This window comes from Siphateles boraxobius, unplaced genomic scaffold, assembly GCF_051911475.1.
Source record: "Siphateles boraxobius isolate OS27281-9 unplaced genomic scaffold, OSU_SipBor_1 199, whole genome shotgun sequence".
NCBI lineage: Eukaryota > Metazoa > Chordata > Actinopteri > Cypriniformes > Leuciscidae > Siphateles > Siphateles boraxobius.
The window spans coordinates 227,393-253,275 of NW_027508809.1; the positions used below are offsets into that span (position 1 = coordinate 227,393).

Sequence of the window (25,883 nt, forward strand, 5' to 3'; positions counted from 1 at the left end):
AGTAGCCCCGTTCTGGCCGGCCCGAGTATGGTTTGCGGACCTGATTTCTCTCCTGGACGGTTCTCCTTTGGAGCTCCCGGTCAGGAGGGATCTACTCTCCCAGGCGGGGGGCACGATACTTCACCCCCGCCCAGAATTGTGGAAACTGTGGGCTTGGCCTCTGAGGGGGCCCAGCTCATAGACTCCGGTCTCTCAACCGAGGTTGTTGAGACCATTCTTAACTCCAGAGCTCCATCCACGAGGAAGCTTTATGCCTTGAAGTGGAAACTTTTCACTTCTTGGTGTGGAGAACACCTGCAGGACCCAGTTAACTGCCCAGTGGGTGCAGTGCTGGAATTCCTGCAGGAGCGCTTCTCCACAGGGTTATCCCCCTCCACACTAAAGGTGTATGTGGCGGCACTAGCTGCTTACCACGTCCCTTTCAGTGGAGTTTCTCTTGGGAGACACCCGCTTATAACTCGTTTCCTCCGTGGCACTTTGAGGCTGAGGCCAGCAGTTCGTACGAGGGTGCCGACTTGGGATCTGGCCATTGTATTAGAAGGTCTTTCCCTAGCTCCTTTTGAACCTATCGAAGAAGTTCCCGAGAAGTTTCTCACTTTTAAGACTATCTTTTTGCTTGCTATCTCTTCACTAAAAAGAATCGGAGATTTGCAGGCTCTGTCGGTTTCACCCTCGTGCCTGGAATTTGCACCTGGCATGGTTAAAGCTTTTCTGCATCCTAGACCAGGTTACGTTCCTAAGGTTCCTACTAATATTGTTAGACCTACGGTTCTGCAGGCTTTCTGTCCTCCTCCATTTATGTCATCGGACCAGGAGAAACTTAATTCACTCTGCCCTGTTAGGGCATTAGACGCTTATGTCCACAGAGCTGCCCTGTGGAGGAAATCAGAACAACTTTTTGTATGTTTCGGGCCACCCAGGAAAGGGTGTCCGGCGTCTAAACAGAGAGTGAGCAAGTGGGTGGTTGAGGCTATCTCACTTGCTTATGAGTCGGCTGGCCAGCCTTCACCTTTGGTTGTCCGAGCTCACTCTACCAGGAGTATGGCTGCTTCTAAAGCTCTTTTGTCGGGGGTTTCCCTGAGTGATGTTTGTGATGCGGCTGGATGGTCTTCACCGCATACTTTTATTAAGTTCTATGACCTAGACTTAAGCTCTACCCCTGGGGCACAGGTGCTCCCGTCCTCTGTGCGCTAGTCTCACATGACGGTCATTTGGTCCTATGGCGACGTGGGTATTCGCGTTCCCGCAGCGTTTGACGCAGCTCGAAGTTCCCTTGAAAGGGAACGTCTCGGTTACGTATGTAACCCTAGTTCCCTGATAGGGAACGAGACGCTGCGTCGCTCCGCCATACTCCCGGCACTCCCGTTAGCGCTTCCTTCAAGCCTATCAGAAGCTAATGCGCTTGTGTTTTTGGGGTGCTTTATAGTTTTCTGGTCGATGACGTCACCCGCCTATGACGTTTCATCTCTCCATTGGGCTGATTCCATACGTGCTTCATGACGCACAACGCAGGGGCGTTCCCGCAGCGTTTGACGCAGCGTCTCGTTCCCTATCAGGGAACTAGGGTTACATACGTAACCGAGACGTTTTACAGACACTAGACACGTGACTTTCAAATGAAAGATCAGAATCAGAATCAGAATCAGAAAGAGCTTTATTGCCAAGTGTGCTTGCACATACAAGGAATTTGTTTTGGTACTGAGGCTTCCAGTGGACATATACAGATACAAATACAACATGAAACATAATACTACAAATTATAAGAATAAAAAATAAAAATATAAATATATGAGAATAAAACTATTACTGTTGGGTTTAGTCAGAATAGACATTTTCAGATTTACAGATTATGAACCTATTTACAGTGTTTTGAATATTATAAATAAATAAATCTACATATAAGTATCACCTGAGTTGTAGGATATTGCACTAAACAGTGGGAGTATTGCACTTACAGGCATATGCCTTGGGAGGAGTGTTAACTGTTCAGGAGGGAGAAACTGTTCCTGTGCCGAGATGTTCTAGTGGCCAGTGATCTGAGTCTCCGTCTTGACGGTAACAGTTCGAACAGGTGGTGTCCAGGGTGAGTGGAGTCTGTGATGATTTTACCTGCTCTCTTCCTCACTCTGGAAGAGTACAGGTCCTGGAGGTTTGGCAGGGGGGCACCAATGATCCTCTCCACAGTCCGGACTGTCCGTTGTAGTCTCCTGATGTCTGATTTGGTAGCTTAACCAAACCAGACAGTGATTGAAGCGCACAAGACAGACTCAATGACGGTTGAGTAGAACTGAATCAGCAGATCCTGTGGCAGGTTGAACTGCCTCAGCTGGCGAAGGAAGTACAGTCTCTGCTGGGCCTTTTTCACAGTGGAGTCAATGTGATTGTCCCACTTCAGATCCTGAGAGATGATAGTGCCCAGGAACCTGAATGACTCCACTGCTTCCACAGTGCTGTTCATGATGGTGAGTGGGGGGAGTGCTGAGCTGTTCCTCCTGAAGTCCACGATCATCTCCACTGTTTTGAGCGTGTTCAGCTCAAGGTTGTTATAACTGCACCAGACAGCCAGCTGTTCAACCTCCAGTCTGTAAGCAGACTCGTCCCCATTTTACCAAAGATTGGTATCAAAGAGCACACCCAGGTTCCTAACTGACGACGAAGACTTAACAGAGCAGCCATCAAGTGTTAAACAGTATTCTAGGTTATTACGTGTGGAAGATTTTTGTCCAATAATTAGAATCTCTGTTTTTTCAGAATTTAGTAGTAGGAAATTGCTAGTCATCCAATTTTTAATATCAACTATGCATTCCGATAATTTTGTGAATTGGTGATTTTCGTTAGGTTTGGAAGAAATATAGAGCTGAGTATCATCAGCATAACAGTGAAAGCTAATTCCATGTTTCCTAATGATATCTCCTAAAGGTAGCATGTACAGAGTGAACAGCAGCGGTCCTAGTACTGAGCTTTGTGGTACGCCATACTGAACTTGTGATCGATAAGACATCTCTTCATTTACTGCTACAAACTGATAGCGGTCAGATAAATATGATTTAAACCATGCTAATGCAATTCCACTAATGCCAACATAGTTTTCTAGTCTATTTAACTCTTCGGGGTCGCCGATCACGCCGGCGTGATCAAGTTACATGACCAGTTTAAGACGTCGAAGCATAAAAACAAAGTCACGTTGAGCGTTGCCGTCCACTTCTGTTGAAAGTGCTGGCTTGAAATTCTATTTTACTTTTTGTTTTGTGTTGATAGACCAAGTAAAAACGGAGATATGATCATTTAAACTTTATATAAAAAAATACTGACGCGTTCGTAAAAGAACGCAAGATGGGATGCGACAGGCGTTGCATTTATTCTAATAACTTCGTCGGTTTTTGTCATAAAACAAAACGGAGAAAAATGTGTGAATCTGCTGACTCTGCTCTTCAGGCTGCACATTTTAGGGAATGGAGGAGGAGCCAACTGAGCTAAGACGCAAAATTGAAAGGCAGAGGATTTACGGAGTTGATAAAGATAGACATATATACGTTATATATATATAGAGAGATTATTGCTAGTTTTTGGAAGAGTTTGAGTAGATTTTGAGAGTAGTTTAGGAGTAGTGTAGATAGTTTAGGTAGTTTAGGAGTAGTTTAGGGGTAGTTTAGGAGTAGATTTAGCTAAACTGTTTTGAGGAGAGGCACAGATAAAAAATAAAAATAAAAAACACCTGATATTTGCTGTAAATAGTTGTATGTATAATTTGATTTTGTGTTCATTTTACCTATTGTATGGTATATTTGCACTATTGAGGAACCCCTCTTACTCAAGGAATGAAATCCCTGTAATGCAGATATCTGTGTAATTGTACATGAATTGTTTTGTAGAGTTTCTAAGCAAAAAAGAAAAGAAAAAACGCCTATTGCCACACCTGCTTTTTGCTGCATATAGTTTAATTTTATCTCAATTTTACATTTTTTATGTTGTATTTGCACTATTTGGGAACCCTCATACTCTGGGAATGTAAGGCCTTAAATATAGCTCTCTGAATAATTGTGTGCACAACATTTTTTAAAAAGTGGCTGAGCTAAAAAGAAAGAAAAAAAGCCTATGGCTACACACGCTTTTTTTTGTAAATCATATTTTTTTTGTATATAGGTTGATTATATCTGAATTGTACCTGTATATGTTGACATTTACAACTTGTGTTTACATTTTAAACCTTTTAAAATGCTTCATTGAGCATGTTTGTGTTTTTTGTAGTAGAAAAGCTATAATTTTTCTATTCGGATTTTGTGTTTTTTGTGTGATTTTGGGTCCAGTATGTTGATATAGTACATCAAAGTGAAAAACTAATTGTCTGATCATATAGGTGATGTTGTGCTGAAAAAAATTATACCAAACATTGGTATGGTAAACATTTTTTTATGTTGCAAAATTTAAAAAAAATAAAAGTACTCAAAAACGGCCAAAATAGCCCAAGACTCCGAAGGGTTAAGAGAATGTTGTGGTCAATGGTGTCAAATGCAGCACTAAGATCAAGTAACACTAATAGAGAGATACAACCACGATCGGATGATAAGAGCAAATCATTTGTGACTCTAATGAGAGCTGTCTCAGTGCTATGGTGCAGTCTAAATCCTGACTGGAAATCCTCGCAGATACCATTTCTTTTAAGAAAGGAACACAGTTGTGAGGATACTGCCTTTTTTAGTATCTTTGAGAGAAAAGGTAGATTTGAGATCGGCCTGTAATTGACTAATTCTGTAGGATCAAGTTGCGTTTTTTTAACAAACGGTTTAATCATAGCCAGCTTAAAGATATTTGGTACGTATCCTAGAGACAAAGATGAATTAATGATGTTAAGAAGAGGATCTATGACTTCTGGAAGCATCTCTTTCAGTAGTTTAGTCGGTACAGGGTCTAACATACATGTTGTCGATTTAGATGAATTAACGAGTTTGCAAAATTCTTCCTCTCCTATGGCAACAAATGAATCAAATTTTACCTCAGGGAGACTATAATGCACTCACTGATGTGATGCTGTAGTAGACGGTTGCATAGTTATAATTTTGTCCCTAATATTATCAATCTTATAAGTGAAGATGTTCATAAAGTCATTACTGCTGTGTTTCTTGGAAACTTCTGGGCTTGAAGCTTTCTTTTTCGTTAGTGTAGCCACTTTTTCGAATAAATACCTTGGATTATGTTTATTTTCTTTTAATAGGGTTGAAAAATAAGCAGATCTAGCAGCTTTTAAAGCCTCTCTGTAAGCAATCGAGCTCTCCTTCCATGAAATCCAAAATACCTCTAGTTTTGTTTTCTTCCAGTTGCGCTCCATTTTTCTGGCTGCTCTCTTAAGGGCCCGGGTGTACTCGTTGTACCACGGTGTTGGACTATTTTCTTTAATCTTCTTTAAGCGCAACTGTATCTAAAGTGCTGGAAAGGAGAGAGTTAAAAGTTTCTGTTGCAATATCAAGTTCTTCTAAGCTATCTGGGATGCTGAGACGATGAAACTGATTAGGAAGATTATTGATAAAGCAATCTTTAGTGGCAGAAGTGATAGGTCTAACATACTTGTAACACGGAGTTGGCTTTGCAGCCTTGGCTAAATGTAATTTACATGAGACTAGATAATGATCTGAGATGTCGTCGCTCTGTTGCAGAATTTCAAAAGCATCAACATTGATTCCATGTGATAATATTAGATCTAGAGAATGATTACGACAATGAGTAGGTCCTGACACGTGTTGTCTAACTCCAATAGAGTTAAGAATGTCTTTAAATGCCAATCCCATTGCATCTTTTCCATTATCTACATGTATATTAAAATCACCAACAATTAGGACTTTATCTGCGGTTAATACTAATTCTGATAGAAAGTCAGCAAATTCTTTGATAAAATCTTTATGGTGCCCTGGTGGCCAGTATACAGTTGCCAGCAGAATTCTCAAACTTGATTTATCGTTTACATTATATATTTTTACATTAAGCACCAACACTTCAAAAGAAATATATTTTAAACTAGATTTTTTAGTGGTTTTGAAAATATTACTATAAATTACAGCAACACCTCCCCCTTTGCCTTTCAGGCGAGGTTCATGTTTATAACAGTAATCATGGGGGGTGGACTCATTTAAAGTAATGTAATCGTCTGGTTTTAGCCAGGTTTCTGTCATACACAGCACATCTAGGTTATAATATATCATTAACTATGAGCGCTTTTGAAGTAAGGGATCGAATATTCAGCAACCCAAGCTTTATCGTTTGCTCATCTGTATTATATCTATTTTTTATTTGTTGAATATCAATTACATTTTTAACCTTAGATCGGTTTGGACGTTTTTTGGATTTCCAAATTCGGGGAACAGACACAGTCTCTATACGATGATATCTAGGTGAAAGAGCCTGGTGACGCGAGGCCGCTAGCAGACGGTCGGTTTAGCCAGTTTGTCTGCTTCCTGACCTGAGCCCCAGATTGTCATGTTTTGTCTCTAAGACTATGAGCCAAATTACTAGAGAGAAGAGCAGCACCATCCCAGGAGGGATGAATACCATCTCTTTTCAACAGGTCAGGTTTGCCCCAAAAACTTTTCCAATTGTCTATGAATTCTATATTATTTTGCGGACACCACTTGGACAGCCAGCCATTGAGTGATGACAATCTGCTAACTATCTAATCACTCCTTCGAACAGGAAGGGGGCCAGAGCAAATGACAGTGCCTGAGATCATACTTGCGAGTTCAAACACCTCTTTAATATTAATTTTGGTGATCTCCGACTGGCGGAGTCGAACATCATTAATGCCGACGTGAATAACAATCTTAGAGAATTTACGATTAGCATTAGCCAGCACTTTTAAATTTGCCTTGATGTCAGGCGCTCTGGCTCCCGGCAAACATGTGACTATGTTGGCTGGTGTCCCTATTTTCACGTTCCGTGTAATAGAATCGCCAATTACCAGGGCACAATCAACAGAATTCTCAGTGGGTGTTTCACTGAGTGGGGCAAATCGATTTGTTGTGGTAATCGGAACGGAAGAGTGGTTTTTTGATCCGCGACTAGAGCGATCCCTCACTGTCACCCATCTGCCTGGCTGCACAGGCAATAATTCAGCCGGAACCGAATCATGTAAAGAGTTCACTATGCTAGGCGCATCCAAAGTAGAATCTAAAGCTCTAGCACACTTACTATCCTCAATTAAAGTTTGGATGCGTGTTTCTAATTCTGAAATCTTCTCCGTCAGCCTGACTGTTTCCTTGCATTTATCACATATAAACCCTATATTGCCGACGGGGAAGGCTATGCTAAACATGTAACATGAAGTGCAGGTGACAATAACAGGACAAGACATTACTCACCGTGTTTGTTGACTGATTCTTACTCACCTGGGCTTTTTATGAACTCAGAGGCGCGGGCGCGCGAGAGAAAAATAAATAAATAACTGAGCGCACGGGTGGCGCGTTAACAGGCTAGCGAGTTACTAGCGTGTTGTTCTAACAATAACAGAAGCTAGCGATGTCAGGTTAATCTGAGATGTTGTCTAAGCTGTATTTAGTAGTATAAACAACTAGAAATGGTAGTAAATGATGGTTCAAAACAGAAAGAAATACAAAGCTAATACGAGGCTTAGACGGAGCTTACAGCCTCGAAGCAAACAAAACACAGAAGGCAGCTAGGCAGACAGGAGCAATCGATCAGGATCAGGAACAGCAATCGACAAATTACACTTGAAATATTGTTATTTTAATTGTTGCTGTAATTGTAACCCTTTTTAATAAAATACCAAATAATATATTTACAAGGTAGATGTAAACAAAATCTTAAAAGTTCAATATAAGCCTTCTCTTCAAATTATTTGTATTGTGTTTTATTAGTGACAAATTTGGGGAGAGTCAAGTCACCTTTATTTATATAGCGCTTTTACAATACAAATTGTTTCAAAGCAGCTTTACAGAGATAACAGGTAAGTAAAGTTGTAATAGTGTTGTTAAATTCAAAATTAAATGTTAAATGTCCCCAACTAAGCAAGCCAAAAGCCAATGGCGAATGAAGGATCTTATAGATTTACTACAAGTTTAAACATGTATTTGTTAGTATGGCAAGAGATTAAACTGTCCCAATGAAGCTAAAAATAGAATATTATGTGTAGTATAATGGTTAAAAAAAAAAGAAAAAAAAATATTTAATTTATTTTGCAGATTGAATGTTGGGCCAGATCTTTTAAACCCTGTACTTGATAAATAAGGGTTTTATACTTAAGTCTCAGTTTAGCTGCATTTTCTGCCTCATTTTTGTTTCTCTCTTACATGCTGAGAAAAAGCACACACACATACAGAAATGAGGACTGATGTGTCAGAATCTATTTATGCGGTGAATCCCTCGGAGTCTTTATTTCTGTCCACTGAGGAGACACGCTCTCCCTCAGGTCTTGGTTGACATTAACATATCTCTTTTGGCAATTGATCATTCAGAAAATTGAATCTCCCCAAAGACCTGAAGCCCTGAAACATGAAGAGCAATTAAGGAACTGAAATACTCATGTTATGAATGTTACAACAATATACAGATGAATGGCAAGTTGTTTTAACATATAATTCCCCTTACAATTCTAGATATCATGCAATTTTTACTCGTCGTAATTGGCATTTAAGATATCGAGAATGCTATTTTGACTAGACATAGTTCCATTGACATTCTTCAGAAAGTATTTTATGATATTTACAAATTAGTTTTGATTGGTAGGAATTGTAAATAAAGGTAACTATAATTGATGTTGTATGTGGTTAAGGGGGCGTTTGTTCAGCGCAGTCAGCAACAGGAGAGCAAAGCAGAAGATAAACGATCATTAATAGTTTAAATCACCTGCACTTGACCTACTTACTCACAGACAAGTTAAAATTACATTATATCTCAAATTAAACCTTGAGATCTGGTCACACTTTACAATAGTTAAACATGAATGAATATTAGTGCACCTCTAATGCACAGATAATCATGAGTTAATGAAGAACTAAGACAGTTATTAATGATAATAAAGTATATAATAATGAGGTCTGATTAATAGATTAAGTAATATATGAATTGCTATTAATTAAATGTGTCATCATGGATTCATTTACTATCAACATCTAGTATTAACAGAGCATAATGTGTTAATGGCCACAGAGTTGAAGCCATGGATTTAATCTTCTTTATCTTATATCCACAATTTCATGTATGAACCTAAACCACATTGCGCACTCCATCGGGACAAACAGGGCATTATTGAATTTAAATAGGCCAACACAAACAAGCTAATGAACCACAGTTGGGTGAAATCAAATACTAATGAGTAGAAACACAATGAATTCTACAGAAGCTGGGGCCACCAAGTGGAGAATCATTACAAGCTGGAGCCTTACAAAAGTATTGATCAAATCAGACCCAAAAACTCACAAACCAGGTTTCTAGATTTCCAGATGCATTTCATAAATCTTTATGTAACCCTTATTTTACAGAAAATGCTTTTTCTCCCAGACTCATCTGATGTTTCCAAACTTTCTTCTTTTCTCTATGTACAGTACGCCTATCTTCAAAGTGCGTGATGTCAATAACCTCAAGGATAGATTCTGTTTACCAGCAAGTAGAGATGGGTTACATCCTCATTGCATTTGGTTGCATCACGGTAAATTAAAGAACACCTTGCTGATTTCAATGACATGATGCTCATACAATCAAATCCTCCACCTGGTATTGCATCACTATACGCTAGTGGTGCATATGGCATACAATTAAGGAGAAAGCTGACTGTAATATTAACCCTGCCAAACAGGGCAGTGATGCAATAAAGAAGCCGAGGCACATCAGCACTGGACTTTTTCTGAGGATGATCCAAAGAATGACTGTGTGGGGAAAGCTATCCAAGTGTGGTGGGACAAGTAAAGACAGACACAGTGGGTGCGGCATCAGGCCTCAGGGAGACTTTTATTTAACATAAACATAAAATATCTCAAAAGAGGAAAAGTGTTCAAATAAACAAGGGTTTCAGTGTCCTAGCCGTGCAGTTTTCTTGCATAAATCTACAACTGCATTATGATTAATGCTATTATACAAGAAACAAGAAGAAGATTTTTTTTAAATCCATTAAATATTTTCCTTCCTTATATCTACAAAATGTAGAGTTCACACATTTGTTTGCTCAGCTTTGACTGTGATATTAATCTCCAGTGAAAAACATATTAACGGCATTGCTTTGTAAACCTGTTTTTCAACAAATGTATAAAATCCTCAGTCTTGTGCAATCACATATACGGTATTTGTGCAAGCTTATTATACTGATTAAGTTTAAAAGCAATTTTATTTGTTAAAAAAAGACTGCTGAACCAATTTTTACATTTCAAACTGAAACTCTAGTTCACATAGACAATCTGGGGTTTACAAAAAAACATTTAAGAATTATTTTTGAGACTTTCGTAGAGAGATTCAAGCAAACAATCTAGATCACCAACACAAATTTTTTTTTAATGCTACCCTAGTTCATGAAATCAAAAGTTTAAAAAAAAAAAAGTTGAAAAATATTTGTCCTTTAACCAGGTTGAATGATAAAAAGTAGATGTTTCTGGACTGTTCTGAAAATTACAGTTCTTGTTGATTACTTTATTATGAATATATCCTAATTTTTCCTATCAGTTTTTTACTCTAGCTGCTCTTTTGGAAGCCGCTGAACATGGACAAACTCTTTTAAGTGTAAAATGTATTCTATCCGTAGTCTTATATACAGCAGGGTTCCTCAGATCTATCCCTGGACAACCACTCCCCTGCAGAGTTTAACTCAAACCCTGATCAAACTCACCTATATGTAGTTCTCTTTTGAAAGGGAACTCGCACTGTGTCAATGACGCCTTGGGGAAAGCCTCAGGCGTGCAACCCGGAAGTATATAAGGGCGCCTTGCAAACATGACAATCACCTTTTCGTCTTCAGGGACTGTTCTGCCTGTACACCCTTGAGATTACAGTAAGAAAAATGAAATGCACTGAGAAAGTTAAGGAATACTTCCAGAAGTGTGCGAACCTGTGCCCAAAATACTTGACGCCGGGTGACACACGCAAACTGTGCGTTTTTTGTCTGGGTGAAGAGCACGCACGGGCAGTTCTAGAGGGAGCTGCCTCTGCACACTGTGAGAATTTTCCCTTGAGCTCTCCTCTCCACTCTCGTCAGGCCCTCTTCTCGAGTGAAGAAGGTTCAGCGTCTGGATCGGGGGATAACCTTCTCAGACGATTCGGCTGCTGACGAGGGTGAGCTGCAGGTGGAGGTTTTCTCTCCTCCTCTTAGCCCAGCAGCGAGTGGTCTTCAGGATGAGCAGGAGATGGCTGATGAGGGTGATGGTTGCGGTGCGCTCGCGGTAGGCTTGAGTCAGGTCAGGCCGGTGCTGCCTTGCACACCACGGCAGTGTTGCAGTCATACCAGGCCGATCTGCTGGGGGATCTCGACTAGGGGGTAGGGATGTCCCCTGAGGCGGTTGCTGAACTGCGCCACACCACAGATCTAGTGCTCCGGGCCACCAAACAAACTGCTGCTCCACCTCCGTGGAGGCAGTGGTTGGAAAGTTCAGAGAGGCGAAGGCACGCTTAGCTGAATTTAGTACCTGTATACCGCTGAGATCCGCTTCCACACCCAGACAAGCATGAGGGGCTTGCCCATCACGGTCAGAGGACCGTAGACAGGGCCAGAGAGCCAGCGTCACCTCTCGTGCGCCCCCTCCATGGAGGATTAGGTCACAGAAGAGGCGGGACTCCCGCAAGAAGAGGGAAATAAGGGAGGTGATCCAGCACAAACGCACACAGCGTCTGTGATGGATCACCTCCTCTGAGGGCGTTATTATTTCTTAGCCCTCTCCTCTCTTCCACAACTCCCCACCCGCTTCTTACATCAGGCCTGATGCGTCTTAATTTCAGTTTTGTGTGCACCTGACACTAAAATGTATTTCTCTACAGACCATCGTTCCCTGTGTAGAGTTATGGGGTCATGTCACTGGTATAAGGTATGATATGGTATTATAAGGGCCCTTACGTCCCCCTGTTTGTTGGCTAGAACGATAGAGAGAAGCACCAGTTATATGGGCTTCATGTGTGAATATGTGATGGCCTTCCATACACAGGGTGTGCCACCGCTCATTGTAGATGTAAACTATGTTAATAGCTAGGCTTCCTCTCATTATGAGAGCATTTTGAGGCCGTCACTCATTTCTACTAGAATGTTAGCGGAGCATTAAGTGGCATAACGTCATTTAAAAGAAAATGGAAATGTTGAATCCTGCCGCTTCGTTTATTTTCTAAATACATCTGTTTAAGCCCTCAGGCTATTAGCCACCGCAGAGTAGAGTAGTTTGTCTCCTCTCTTAAATAATAATTTAAAAAACTTATTAGAGAGTATATAGATTTCTTTCTAGAGACTGACGCTGGAGCTTCAGAGAGATCTTATGTCCGCCAATGCGGCCGTCTGACATTTTCCTGCCTCTGGCCTTTCACTATGTGAGTTTAGGCTGTTTAGCATCCCTTAAATGACAGCCTCCTCCCAATACGGAGTCATTTGGCCAAGGCCCGCCCCCTTCTCTCGTGAGGCAAGGGTTGTGAGGCAAGGCTCGCTGGCAAGCGTTGTAAGTGCTATGCTGAATCATGCTCTCCTGGATACCCCATCTCTGAGATCCGGGCCGAGTGGTTCACTGTCAGCTTCGCAGTCCCTCGGGTTGGATGCCTTATCTATAGGCAAGTATGCAGAGGCTCTGTCTTCGGACAGACAGGAAATTGGCCAGACTGAAATGTCCAATGTAAGTGACACCAGGTCAGGCCTTCCTGCTGGCATTTCGGGGGAGTATGTTCCACTGAATAGTGATTTCCTAGCCACATTCCCTAGAAGGGGCCCCTTCTATTTTGAAGCTGTGGTCCTAGGCCCTTGAACAGGCCCAGGTAGGCCTTTCATTAAACAATGGAGGTTTTCCTGTGAAGCGTATAGCTTGGGCTATGACTGTAGGGAATGATGTCACTGACAGCCCAGTGTGACCTGAGTGTGAATGATTCTGGCATTTCATTTGAATTTGCTGGTTCTGACAGTTGTCACTGCCAATGGGCATACACTCCCCTTAGCATGGTGGCGTTGGTATATCGTTCCCCAAAGCGACATCGACGTAGTGCGAGTTCCCTTTCGAAAGGGAATGTCTAGGTTATGACTGTAACCTCTGTTCCCTGAGAACAGGGAACGAGACACTGTGTCTTTTCGCCATGCCTCTGGGCATCGAAAACAGTTTACTGGTCCAAGCCTCCATTCTGTTTCAATTGAGAATACCATTCTTATGAGCACTTTCATAGCATTTATCGTGGTGAAGACTACAGTCCGGTGAAGACGTGAATCTCTGAGATTTTCTGCTTCCCATAGTGACACTTGTGTTTAAATCAGGCGCTGTGTTTAAATCAGACAAAGATTGCACTGCGTCAAGCCAGACAGCGATCGGTCTGAGCAGAACTGGATTGAGTCAAATGCACTCTTGATTAGCTTGCTCAAGTTTCTTTTATTAAGGTTGAAACTAAACTATGCAGGGCAGTGGTCAGATTGGAGGGACACTACAGTACACCTACCAAATCAAACCCTGGCACCACAATTTCGTTTCATTTGAGTGAGTCGACAAACCTGCAAAAGCCAACTAAAGAAATTCAGACCTTACACATTGGCTTTACACCTGCAGAACAATAACAATTGTTGTGTTGTTGAATGTTTGTAGGCCATAATCATTAAGGCTAGGAGAAAACCCTGCTTCCCTCAAGATTTCCATACAGGTCTGCCAACTTCTTGAATTGTGGTCCACAGTTGCTGAGGTAGTCGTAACTCTGATCAGAATCTGAACTGGGAGAACCCAGCGAGCTCAGAGACCCCGCCACTGAGCCGTTTCCCTCAAACGCATAGGTCTGAAGAGAATCATACGGTGGAGCTGACGGATCCACATCAGTCACTCTCAGTCTGTCCCAAATAAACTCTTGAAAGACAGTGTTGTCAGGAAGTGTTTTGTAAGATGTCCTAGCTGAAGCTGAGTATGGGTTAACTGAGTTAACTGGAGTTACATTTTGGACCTTTGAATCACGTATGACACTGAGATTACGCAGTGCAGCCATATCGAAAGCTTCTGTATCTTCTTCACCTCCTCCTTCATCATCATACTGAACAATGTTCTCCCGCACATCACGCTCATCCTCCAGGAAAAGAGGCACTTTTCGTCTGCGTTGCATCACCACGATCAGCAGCATCATAACTAGAGGAGAGACAGACATGAAGGTTCAGTGGTTACACAATACAATGGAACAAAACTCTGATACACTTATCTTTACTGGATTTTTTTTACTAAATGAAATGATGACCTAGGGGAGCTATAGGACTGTGAAGCTTTGAGGGTGTTGATGGACTTGATCTAGTCAAGTCAAATCATCTTAATTTACAAAGCGCTTTTAACAGTATGGATTGTATCAAAGCTTCAACAGTTATAATAGAAATTACCATACCAGATTGTTTAGGCTTTACCAAAGCTCTAGGACAAAGTTATTGTCCAGCTAAAGATAGGCTTGATTGATTCATTTCCATTCTGAAGATCATTAGTTATTAACGTAGGGGCCGCTAACACGACACCGTTCTAACATAAAAAAAACCTAACACGCTGCGGCCGCCCATCCGCACAAAACAGTGCCTGGTGTCTCGAGAAGCCACTCCCTGAAATAGGTTCGAAGGTGAAAACGATTATCTGTTTTCTCTGTGCAAACCTCAAAAACACAAACTCGCGAAAATGCATACTGCGCGCACATGCGCATTACATGTTCAGTCGATAGGTATGCGTGTTGAATATATATATATATATATATATATATATATATATATATATATATATATATATGCGCAGGCGTGTAGTTCTTCTTCACAAATCAACCCTCAACAAACTACTTGTCTGGCCTTAAAAATGTATAATACATAAATTTTTGTAGCGTCTGCATAGCCGCGCGAACCAGAATTATCCCGACAACGTTTTATCAGTACAGAGGTAAAGGGAAGGAGGCCTTCACAGGGGAGAGACCAGTTGACACTTCAGGACTGTGTTGTCGTCGTGTCCAGGCGCTGGTACTTCCTCAGTTCTGGATACGGCGGACTGAGGTAAACCTCAGGATAAACGGAGGGACTAATATTAACGTAGATGCCATCCTACTTATGATGTACAAAGTACATTAGGATTTATAGGAAGTGTTCCCGGTTCTGGGTTAGGGTTAGGGTTAGGGTTAGGATGCATATATAGGATCTAAACGATGCATATATATTCTTTATTTGTTGAACATCAATTACATTTTACCCTTAGATGGGTTTGGAGGTTTTTTGTATTTCCTAATTCGGGGAACAGACACAGTCTCTATATGATGATATCTAGCTGAAAGACCCTCCATGTGATGGGATTTATCTGACCTTGGTGACGCGAGGCCGCTAGCAGACGGTCGGTTTAGCCAGTTTGTCTGTTTCCTGACTTGAGCCCCAGATTGTCATGTTTTATATCTAAGACTATGTGCCAAATTACTAGAGAGAAGAGCAGCACCATCCCAGGAGGGATGAATACCATGTCTTTTCAACAGGTCAGGTCTGCCCCAAAAACTTTTCCAATTGTCTATGAATTCTATATTATTTTGCGGACACCCCTTAGACAGCCAGAGGACAGTCTACTAAGTAATCTACTGCATCATTGTTCTGAATCCGATCTGAATGTAGTCTTTGACAAAAATGTGATATTCTCAACTTTTTGCTCAAAATGTTGCTTTTTATAAGACACTTAGTCCAGTCAAGTCACATTTATTTATATCGTGCCTTTTTACAATACAGATTGTTTCAAAGCAGCTTTACAGAGATAACAGGAAAATGCAAAAAAGTTTGTTTTTCCAGAAGAAAATAGTGTCAAAGTCCAGCTTAAGTAAGTTCAATGATGTTTTATTTTGTTTGAAAAAAAGTTATTAATTTAGTTAATTTATATATATAGCCGCTCTGGAGAAAACCGTGATGTAATCGTCCAGCTCAGTTCAGTTCTCATATAATGGTGTCAATGCAGGCAGATCAATATTATTGTTGAATATTAAATTAAATGTTAAATTTAATGTCCCCAACTAAGCGAGCCAATGGAAACAAAGGTGAAAAAAAGGCGAAAAAGGCGACAATGAAGGAACCAAAACTCTATCAAGTGGCAGAATGGAGAAAAAACCTTGGGAGAACCCAGGCTCAGTCAGGGGGCCAGTTCACCTCTGGCCAATGAACGAACAGTGTATGATTATGATTCAGACAGCATTATAGGAGAGAAGAAGTCAGATTGGATTGGAACAATCAGAATATTATCCAGTTCCATCTGGTTTAAGATCGGAGTCATCACGCCGGTTTGGAGATGGGTTTGTGGAGGATCAGTGCCGATGGCTGTAGTGACTGGCTGGCATGGAAAGAGTTAATATAAATCAGATAGAATGTATAAGCAACATAAAATTAATCATAAAAAACTCTATAGCATGTTTATCAATGTAATGTTAATGGTAAAATACTTATTAATTTTAATGGTAAAACTTACAATTATAGTGAAAAATTAACTGATCTATGCAAAATTACATTACTGGATTAAAATTACTGGAAAAAAATGTCAATTGACGTTTCAAGTGATGATTTCTTAGCTGAATTAATAGAGCGCAAACTTTAAAACTTCAGCTTTGCTGTGTTGAAAGAAAGTGGAGAAGATTGTATATTTTTAATACTTGTAAAAATTAATGGCAGATTTGCAAAAACAACAAGATTTTGAGATGTTCACAAACATGCTTTTGTTTGAACCATTTTTTTTAGGTTTCTCTCAAAAATGCTCAACTGTGTTTGTATTTTCAGTTGAAATGGCAAACTTTACAAAGCAGAGTACCTTTATCTAAAAATGTATAATTACCCATTGGCGATCAGTTGTATAACGGCTGTTACCTGTCAACACCAGACATGATTATCAAAAGCAAATAGAAGGCATTATAATCAATGATGCTGTCTACACTCGATACAGTATATGGCTGTCCATTCAGTTTCTGATGTACTCTACTTATTTGTGTCTTCTGACCACAGCACAAATGGACGAATGTTCAATTTGATGAATTCCATTAAAAAAGTTAATTTGGGTCTCTATACATTCTTCAGAAGACCCCAGCATCAGGAACAAGTACAGAGTTTTGATTGTGTGATTTTAAGTCTGTTCCACAGCTTATTCTGATCAACAACCACCCATCTAGAAAGGAAGAGACTGTTTGATTGACATGTAAAGGAAATTCAAACAGTGCTAAAAAAATACTTGTGGATTTTTTATAGAAACATTCCTCCTTAGGCGACATTGCCATCTCACTCATTTTGCCACATCCCCTCTCTTTGAATGCAAAACTAAAATAATCTACAACAAAATGTCAACCAGCAGGGAGAGTGGAATATTGTTCAGTGAAAGAAATATTTGACTGAGTTTTAGTGGAACCTGTGAAGCTTCTAGATAGTAAGGAATGTGGTGCATTCATACAGGCTCGAGCAGATTGAGGGTTTGAGATTCATAATGTCATATATGAGATGAGTATGGAGACTATGGAGATAAAAACTATAGTCTAACTTTAACTGTATGCATCAGTTCTCTTTGTCCAGTCATTATTTATTACCTTGTTCATTAAAGTTAAAATTGTGTAAAAACTCTCCATTGAACTTGAAGAATCTTTCCCTGTCGCCTTCATTTGTATCCATGGTCCATTTGTAATGAGGAATTAATGTAATTAAATTGTACAAATGATCCATCACATGCAATCAATATGAAATGGGTGAATTTTCAGGCCTCACGTCTCTCTACCTCGAGTGTATACAATTAAAATGTACTGAGGCTCAGGGCCTTTTTTCCACACATCAGTGGAACTAGTTCTGAAACTAAAATCATATCCCTTTCGTTGTCACTCCGAGTTACGTCGGATGACGACGAATGGGGTTTAGCTTTGAAAGCCTATCAACTTCGAGTATTACAAAACGAGCCAATGGCAAAGAAATGCCATGGGTCTGCAGAATTTGCATGGCGTAACTCCGCCCCACCTCGTGGGTATAAAAGGAGGAAGCCGGCAACATGCAGATATGTTTTCGTTTCGGAGCCAAGAGTATGTTTCTCTCCACAAGCCATCTCTGAATTGTCAGCTTCACAAACGAGTACCTCGAGTGTTGGTGTGACGGCGATCTACGGCGAGAGCGTGCTTCCTGCTGATCTGTTGCAGTGGTCTGCCAGTCGGTGCGTTTCTCCCCGGGTGCTTCAACACTTGAGTTTTCTCTCACTAAAAGAGCTTACACGTGGCATGTCTTTTTAAAGATGTCTCGCCCGTGTACTTCTGGTTGCGGCAGATTGGTATTGGACTCTGATGGGCACGAGCGTTGCATAGTATGTTTGGGCATTGATCATGCTAGAGCAGCGCTCGTGGATGACTCATGTTCTCTCTGTGGGAACATGACCATCGCGTCATTACAGTCGAGACTCCGTGAACTCGCAAGAGTGAGAGTCCCCTCATCCACCCCCCGCTCTGCGGCTGGTGGCCAGTGTGACCTGAGGGTTACGGTCTGGAACAAGGCGCCGACTATGTGTCCGCGACCCCAGCCCCCCTCTTCAATGACGGTGCCCGCTAGCGAACTGCTGATTCCCGCGGGTCTACCCTCTGGTGGCCCGCATGTTTCAGTTGAAGCTACAGAGGAAGATACCATGTCTGTTGCAGCATCACTAGGTGGGTTTGAGTCTTCTGGAAGTGAGGGCTCGTCACAGCTGCCACCTTCCGGTGTGCATACGGCTGTGCTCGAGTCTGATCCGGAGATGACGCCCATGCTTTCCCGGGCAGCCGCGAGCATCGGACTTGAGTGGAGGCCTCCACCCTGTCCCGAGCGCTCGCGGCTGGACGATTGGTTTTTGGGTAAGGTCGCCGACCCTCGTCCTCGGCAAACCCCAATACCTTTCTTCCCGGATGTGCATGATGAGATCTCGAAGTCCTGGAAGACCCCCCTGTCTTCTCGGGACCGCTAGCTGGTCTCATCCGCCTTTCCTCCCCACTATGAGGCAGCTGCCCGTGAGTACACTGGGCTTCCCCCGGTTGAACGCTCTGTTGCCATGCAACTATGTCCTCAGAGTGCTTCTTCTCGGGGCGAGCCTAAGCACCCATCCAAAGCCTGTAGATTTCCGTCGACCCTGGTGGCGAAGTCTTACAGAGCAGCAGGACAGGCGGCTGCTTCACTGCATGCTATGGCCACTCTGCAGGTCTACCAGGCCCAGATGCTCAGAGACATGCACGAGGGTAGGACAGACCCAGGGCTCTTTGATGAGCTGGGCGCCGCGACCGACCTTGCTCTCCGGGCGACGAAGGTTACCGCGCGCTCCCTGGGTTTGGTGATGTCCACAGCTGTGGTCCAGGAGAGACATCTGTGGCTGAACCTGGCCGACATGCGGGACGCGGAGCGGACCCGTCTGCTTAACGCCCCCCTTGTCCCAGGCCGGCCTCTTTGGCGATGCAGTTGAAGATTTTGCCCAACAGTTTTCAACTGCCCAGAAACAGACCGAGGCCATCAGACACATTCTGCCCTGCCGGCCCACTGCTGCCTCCACCAAGCCGGCCGGGCAGACGCCTCGACCTGTTTCCCGCCGAGGGCGCCCTCCTGCGGCTCCCGCCCCTCCCGCCCGGACCACGCAGCAGCCTCCACCCAGGGCCGGTCGCGGAGGAAGCCGTAAGAAGGCGCCACAGCCCTCTCCTGCCCCCCCCCCCCCCCCCCCGCTAAAGGCCGGGCCAAGCGGCGCTCCTGAGACGGGCTGCTCAGGGATGATGATTGTTTCTCAGGAGGTGGTAGCAGGACCACTCCTTCCCCCGGTGGAGGGCCGGGGGAGAATCTTTTGTTCTCCACTCCCCGTGTGGTTAAAAACAGAAACAATCCCCTCTTCCCTGAGCTCACAGAGTTCTCGGTCGACACAGAGCGGCGCCCATAAGCCATGCTCTCCTCGCCACCCTCTGTCCCAGAGGCGGTTGACACGGCGTGCCGTCCACGGACCGCTTCGCCCCTGTCCCCCTCTGTGGCCAGACCCTGGCAGAGCAGGCCCCCGCGGGACGACCAGCCTGGTCCTCCCCTGGCCCCCTCTGCCAGGGCGCGGTTGCTAACTGTGCCCCCACACCGGGCCGCAATGCCGTCCACGTCTGGGCCGGTTACTCCGCTTCGCTGCCCCTCCGGGGGGACGCCTGTGATTCCCATGATCCCGCTGGTTCAGTTCCTGGGAGCCTGGCTAGAGCTTCCCCGTCTGTCCCGCTGGATCGCACGGACCGTCAGGTTCGGCTATGCGATTCAGTTTGCACGGTCTCCTCCCCGCTTCAGGGGAGTCCGCTCCACTTTGGTTGGTGGCAATGCCCCCATCATGAGAGCAGAGATTGCCACCCTGTTGGCGAAGGGTGCAATCGAGACTGTCCCTCCAGCCGAGATGAGGTCCGGCTTCTACAGCCCCTACTTCATTGTCCCCAAGAAAACCGGTGGGTTCCGGGCAATCCTGGACTTGCGCGTGCTGAACCGCTCCCTTCACAGGATGCCGTTCAAGATGCTCACCGCCAAACGCCTTTTCGAATGCATACGGCCCCAGGATTGCTTTGCAGCGATCAACCTGAAGGACGCCTACTTTCATGTCTCCATTCTTCCTCAACACAAACCGTTCCTTCGGTTTGCTTTCGAGGGGCAGGCATACCAGTACCCGGTTCTCCCTTTCGGGCTAGCCCTGTCTCCTCGCATCTTCACGAAGGTCGTCGAGGCTGCCCTTGTTCCCCTTCGGGAACACGGGGTTCGCATCCTGAGTTATATCGACGACTGGCTGATCCTAGCTCACTCTCGAGATCAGGTTTGCGAACACAGGGAACTAGTGCTTCGACACCTAGCTCGTCTGGGCCTTCGGGTCAACTGGGAGAAGAGCAAACTTTGCCCCGTGCAGAGGATCTCTTTTCTCGGTATGGACATCGACTCGGTCACCATGTCCGCGCAGCTTACGAGCGAGCGCGCGCAGTCACTGCTGACTTGCCTGACACAATTCGAGGGCAGGAGTACGGTTCCACTGAAACTCTTTCAGAGGCTCCTGGGGCATATGGCATCTGCAGCCGCGGTCATGCCGCCCGGATTGCTTCATATGAGACCGCTTCAGCTTTGGCTTCGCGACCGAGTCCCGAGGTGGGCATGGCAACACGGCACGCTCCGAGTACCAGTTACTCCGACCTGCCGGAAGTTCTTCACCCCGTGGTCGAACCTCAGTTTTCTCAGCGTGCGTGTCCCCCTGGAACGAGCTTCCCGGCATGTTGTTGTTTCAAAAGATGCCTCCAACATGGCCTGGGGCGCCATGTGCAATGGACATGCTGCTGCGGGCTCCTGGACAGGACCCCAGCGGCTATGGCATGTCAATCGCCTCGAGTTGTTGGCAGTACGCCTTGCCCTGCACCGCTTCCGGGCGTTGCTCAGGGGTCAACACGTACTAGTCCGTTCAGACAATACCGCCACTGTAGCGTACATCAACCATCAAGGTGGTCTACGCTCCCGCCGTATGTCACAACTCGCTCGCCACAACTCGCTCGCCACCTCCTCCTATGGAGTCAGAAGCATCTGAGGTCGCTTCGAGCCATTTTCATTCCCGGAGCGCTGAACTGTGCAGCCGACGAGCTCTCACGGCTTCAGCCTCTCCCTGGAGAATGGCGACTCCATCCCCAGTCGGTTCAGCTGATTTGGGACCAGTTCGGGGACGCACAGATAGATCTGTTTGCCTCCCACGACCTGACCCATCGCGCCCAGTTTTATTCCCTGACCGAGGGCACTCTTGTCACGGATGCTCTGGCGCACAGCTGGCCACAGGGCTGCAAGTATGCATTTCCCCCAGTGAGCCTTCTTGCGCAGACCTTGCGCAAGATCAGGGAGAACGAGGAGCAGGTCATCCTGGTTGCCCCTTACTGGCCCAACCGACCTGGTTCCCCGAACTAGTACTCCTCGCGGCAGCACCTCCCTGGCCGATCCCTCTGAGGAAGAACCTTCTTTCTCAGGGACGGGGCACCCTATGGCACCCTCGTCCCGATCTCTGGAACCTCCACATGTGGCTCCTGGGTGGGACGAGGCAGGTTTGAGTACCCTACCACCAGCGGTGGTGGCTACCATCACTTCCGCTAGGGCGTCGTCCACGAGACACGTCTATGCGTTGAAGTGGAACCTCTTCGTCAGCTGGTGCACTTCTCACCGAGAAGCGCCCCGGAGATGCTCGATCAGCGTTGTGCTTTCCTTCCTTCAACAGGGGCTGGAGCGAAGGCTGTCTCCCTCCACCCTGAAGGTCTAAGTTGCCGCTATTGCCGCACACCATGACCTCATCGAAGGTAAGTCGGTGGGGAAGCACGACCTGGACATGGCCTAATGGGGGCAGTCATGGCCTAATGGGGGGCAGTCATGGCCTAATGGTAACAGAGTTGGACTGGTGACCCAAAGGTTGCTGGTTCGATTCCAGTACTGGCAGGAATATGACTGAGGTGTCCTTGAGCAAGGCACCTAACCCCCAATCGCTCCCCGGGCGCCACTCAAGGCTGCCCGCTGCTCCGGGTGTGTGTATCCACGTTTGCAGTGTGTGTGTGTTCACTACTCACTACTCTGCTCCTAATGTGTGTCCACTTACTTGGATGGGTTAAATGCAGAGGTCAAATTCCAAGTATGGGTTACCATACTTGGCCATCACGTGTCACTTTCACTTTCACTTTCACTTTCACATCAGGTTCCTGAGAGGAGCGAGGAGACTAAATCCGCCTCGCCCTCCTCTCGTTCCCTCTTGGGACCTCTAACTGCCCTGAACTGCCCTGTGGTTCTAACTGCCCTGAAGAGTGCTCCATTTGAGCCCCTGCAATCAGTGGAGCTTAAATTCCGGTCTATGAAGACAGCGCTCCTGGCTGCACTGGCCTCCATCAAGAGGGTAGGGGACCTGCACGCATTCTCCGTTAACGAAGCGTGCCTGGATTTTGTGGCCGGCTTACTCTCACGTGATCCTGAGACCCCCGCCTGGATATGTGCCCAAGGTTCCTACCACTCCCTTCCGGGACCAGGTGGTGAACCTGCAAGTGCTGCCCCCGGAGGAGGGAGACCCAGCCTTGGCACTGCTCTGTCCAGTACGTGCTCTCCGCGTCTATGTAGACAGGACGCACTGTTTCAGGACCACAGATCAGCTCTTTGTCTGTTATGGTGGGAAGCTGAAGGGAAAGGCTCTCTCCAAGCAAAGGTTGTCTCACTGGATAGTGGACGCCATTGCTTTGGCATACCAGCAGCAAGGTCGACCGTGCCCTCTTGGTGTGACTGCCCACTCCACCCGGAGTGTGGCGTCCTCTTGGGCTCTAGCGCATGGCGCTTCGCTAACAGACATCTGCAGAGCTGCAGGCTGGGCGACACCTAACACATTCGCCAGATTCTACTATCTCAGAGTGGAGCCAGTGTCCTCCCATGTACTCGCTTCAACCAGCTAGCACTGGACCCGCTCAGGTGTCTTCGCTTGCTCGCCATTCCACTCCACGGACTGGATACGTGCAATATTCTCCTCAGGTGAGCTTCCCCGAAAGCCCTGAGTTCCTCCAGCACTCCTGACGTTGGCGCCAGTGTCTATTGCCTGCGCGTCGGCTAGGTGCCTTCCGTGTGCATGGTCCCTCTCCTGAGCGACCCCCACATGTGTTTTTCCACTGTAAGCCTCTCTGATCATGTGTCTTTCCCTTGGCAAGCCACCTTGCCACCCCTGGGGTTGAAATATTCCACCTGCGGCTAGACTACCCAGTGTTCTCCATATGTTTCCTTCAGGTCATATGTGTATTCTCTAAGTCCCCCCCCAACCCCCCCCCCCCCCCCCCCCCCCCTCTGGGTTGGCATTAATTGCATACTTCCCCTAGCTTGGGATATGCTTCCCAGTGTACCTTGGTATTCCTGTGTTAAATGGAGTCCTTCATCCAGTCTCGACAGGGATCTCGATTTACGCAGGGCACTGGAAGACAGCTGAGAAGGTGGCGTGATTAGTCAAGTCAAGTCAAGTCATCCTCATTTATATAGCGCTTTTAACAATGTAGATTGTTTCGAAGCAGCTTTACAGAGATAAAGATATAATTTAAGGTAACAGAGATTGGTTTGGTTTTATAGTGGCTCTTGAAAAATGTTTTTCCAGCTAAAGTTAGTTTTGATTGATTCACTTCCGTCTAAATGATCATTTGTTATTAAATTAGGGGCCGCTAAGACGACACCGTTCTCTCTAAACAGACTTTAAACGTGAACCTGTGATAGACGCTGATGGCGTTCACATGCGCATTAAGAATTGATTCTATAGTTATGTGCGTTTGAATATATGTGCGCAGGTTTGTAATTCCTTACAAACCATGCCTAAACAAACTACTTGTCTATAAATTTTGATGCAGAATTTTTATTTTATCTTATCTCTTTGGGTAGGTACGCGAACCGAAAAATTCCACAACGCTTTATCTGTAGAGTGGTATAGGGATCCCTCATAGGGAGAGGCTAGTTGGCACTTCAGCACTGCATTGTCATCAGGTCCAGGCGAAAGTCCTTCGTCAGATCTGGAAACGGCCTGGATCCAGCAGGCTGCGGGAAAACCTCGGAATAAACAAATACACTAAAATTAGCGTAGATGCCATTCTTCTTATGATGTAACGAGTACATCAGGATTTGAGGGAAGTGTTCCCAGTTCCGGCTGACCTAATCTAAGCAGCCTAATATTGAATTATAGAAGTCTATAGAGTGTTATGTGAATGCTAGGTCAAAGAGATGTGTTTTTAGTCTAGCTTTGAACTGACAGACTGTGTCTGCTTCCCGGACAATGTTAGGAAGATTGTTCCAAAGTTTTGGTGCTAAATAGGAAAAGGATCTACCGCCAGCAGTCGATTTATATATTCTAGGTATTATCAACTGGCCGGAGTTTTGAGATCGCAATAGACGTGAAGGACTATAATGCGTTAAGAGCTCGCTCAAGTACTGGGGAGCTAAACCATTTAGTGCTTTGTAAGTAATCAGCAATATTTTAAAATGTATACGATGTTTAATAGGGAGCCAATGCAGTGTTGACAGAACCGGGCTAATATGGTCGTACTTCCTGGTTCTGGTAAGAACTCTAGTGGCTGCGTTTTAGACCAGCTGTAGTTTGTTCATTAAACGTGCAGGGCAACCACCCAGTAGACCCATCCTCGCAGATACCATTTCTTTTAAGAAAGGAACACAGTTGTTAGGATACTGCCTTTTCTAGTATCTTTGACAGAAAAGGTAGATTTAAGATCGGCCTGTAATTGACTAATTCTGTAGGATCAAGTTGCGTTTTTTTAACAAGCGGTTTAATCATAGCCAGCTTACAGGCAACAGGAGATTAGACTGGTAACCCCATTCGTCGTCATCCAACGTAACTCGGAGTGACAACGAAAGGGAACGTCTATGGTTACGTATGTAACCCTCGTTCCCTGAGTAGGGAACGGAGACATTACGTCTGCCTGCCACTTTCCGCTGTACCGCGGGGATCGCCTGAGCTCAGTCTTGGCTCCTCAGCGAAGAAACATATCTGCATGTTGCCGGCTTCCTCCTTTTATACCCAAGAGGTGGGGTGGAGTTACGCCATAAAAATTCCGCAGACCCATGGCATTTCTTTGCCATTGGCTCGTTTTGTAATACTCGAAGTTGATAGGCTTTCTAAGCGAAACCCCATTCGTCGTCATCCGACGTGACGTCTCCGTTCCCTACTCAGGGAACGAGGGTTACATGCGTAACCATAGACGTTTCTTGTTGAACTACAACCCTTTCATTAATTAGCTGTTGC

The 25,883-nt window shown here is 44.8% G+C and overlaps 1 protein-coding gene across 1 annotated transcript in view; it reads right to left on the reverse strand.

Moving 5' to 3' along the window:
- Positions 1 to 9,932: 9,932 nt before the first annotated feature.
- The window catches only part of LOC143744160 (cadherin-7-like), a 240,284-nt gene continuing 224,333 nt past the window's right edge, over positions 9,933 to 25,883 (reverse strand). Inside the window, exon 11 of the mRNA XM_077235580.1 lies at positions 9,933 to 14,267. Coding sequence (XP_077091695.1) covers positions 13,759 to 14,267 — 509 coding nt within the window. The 3' untranslated portion in view covers positions 9,933 to 13,758. The remainder of the gene's footprint in view (positions 14,268 to 25,883) is intronic.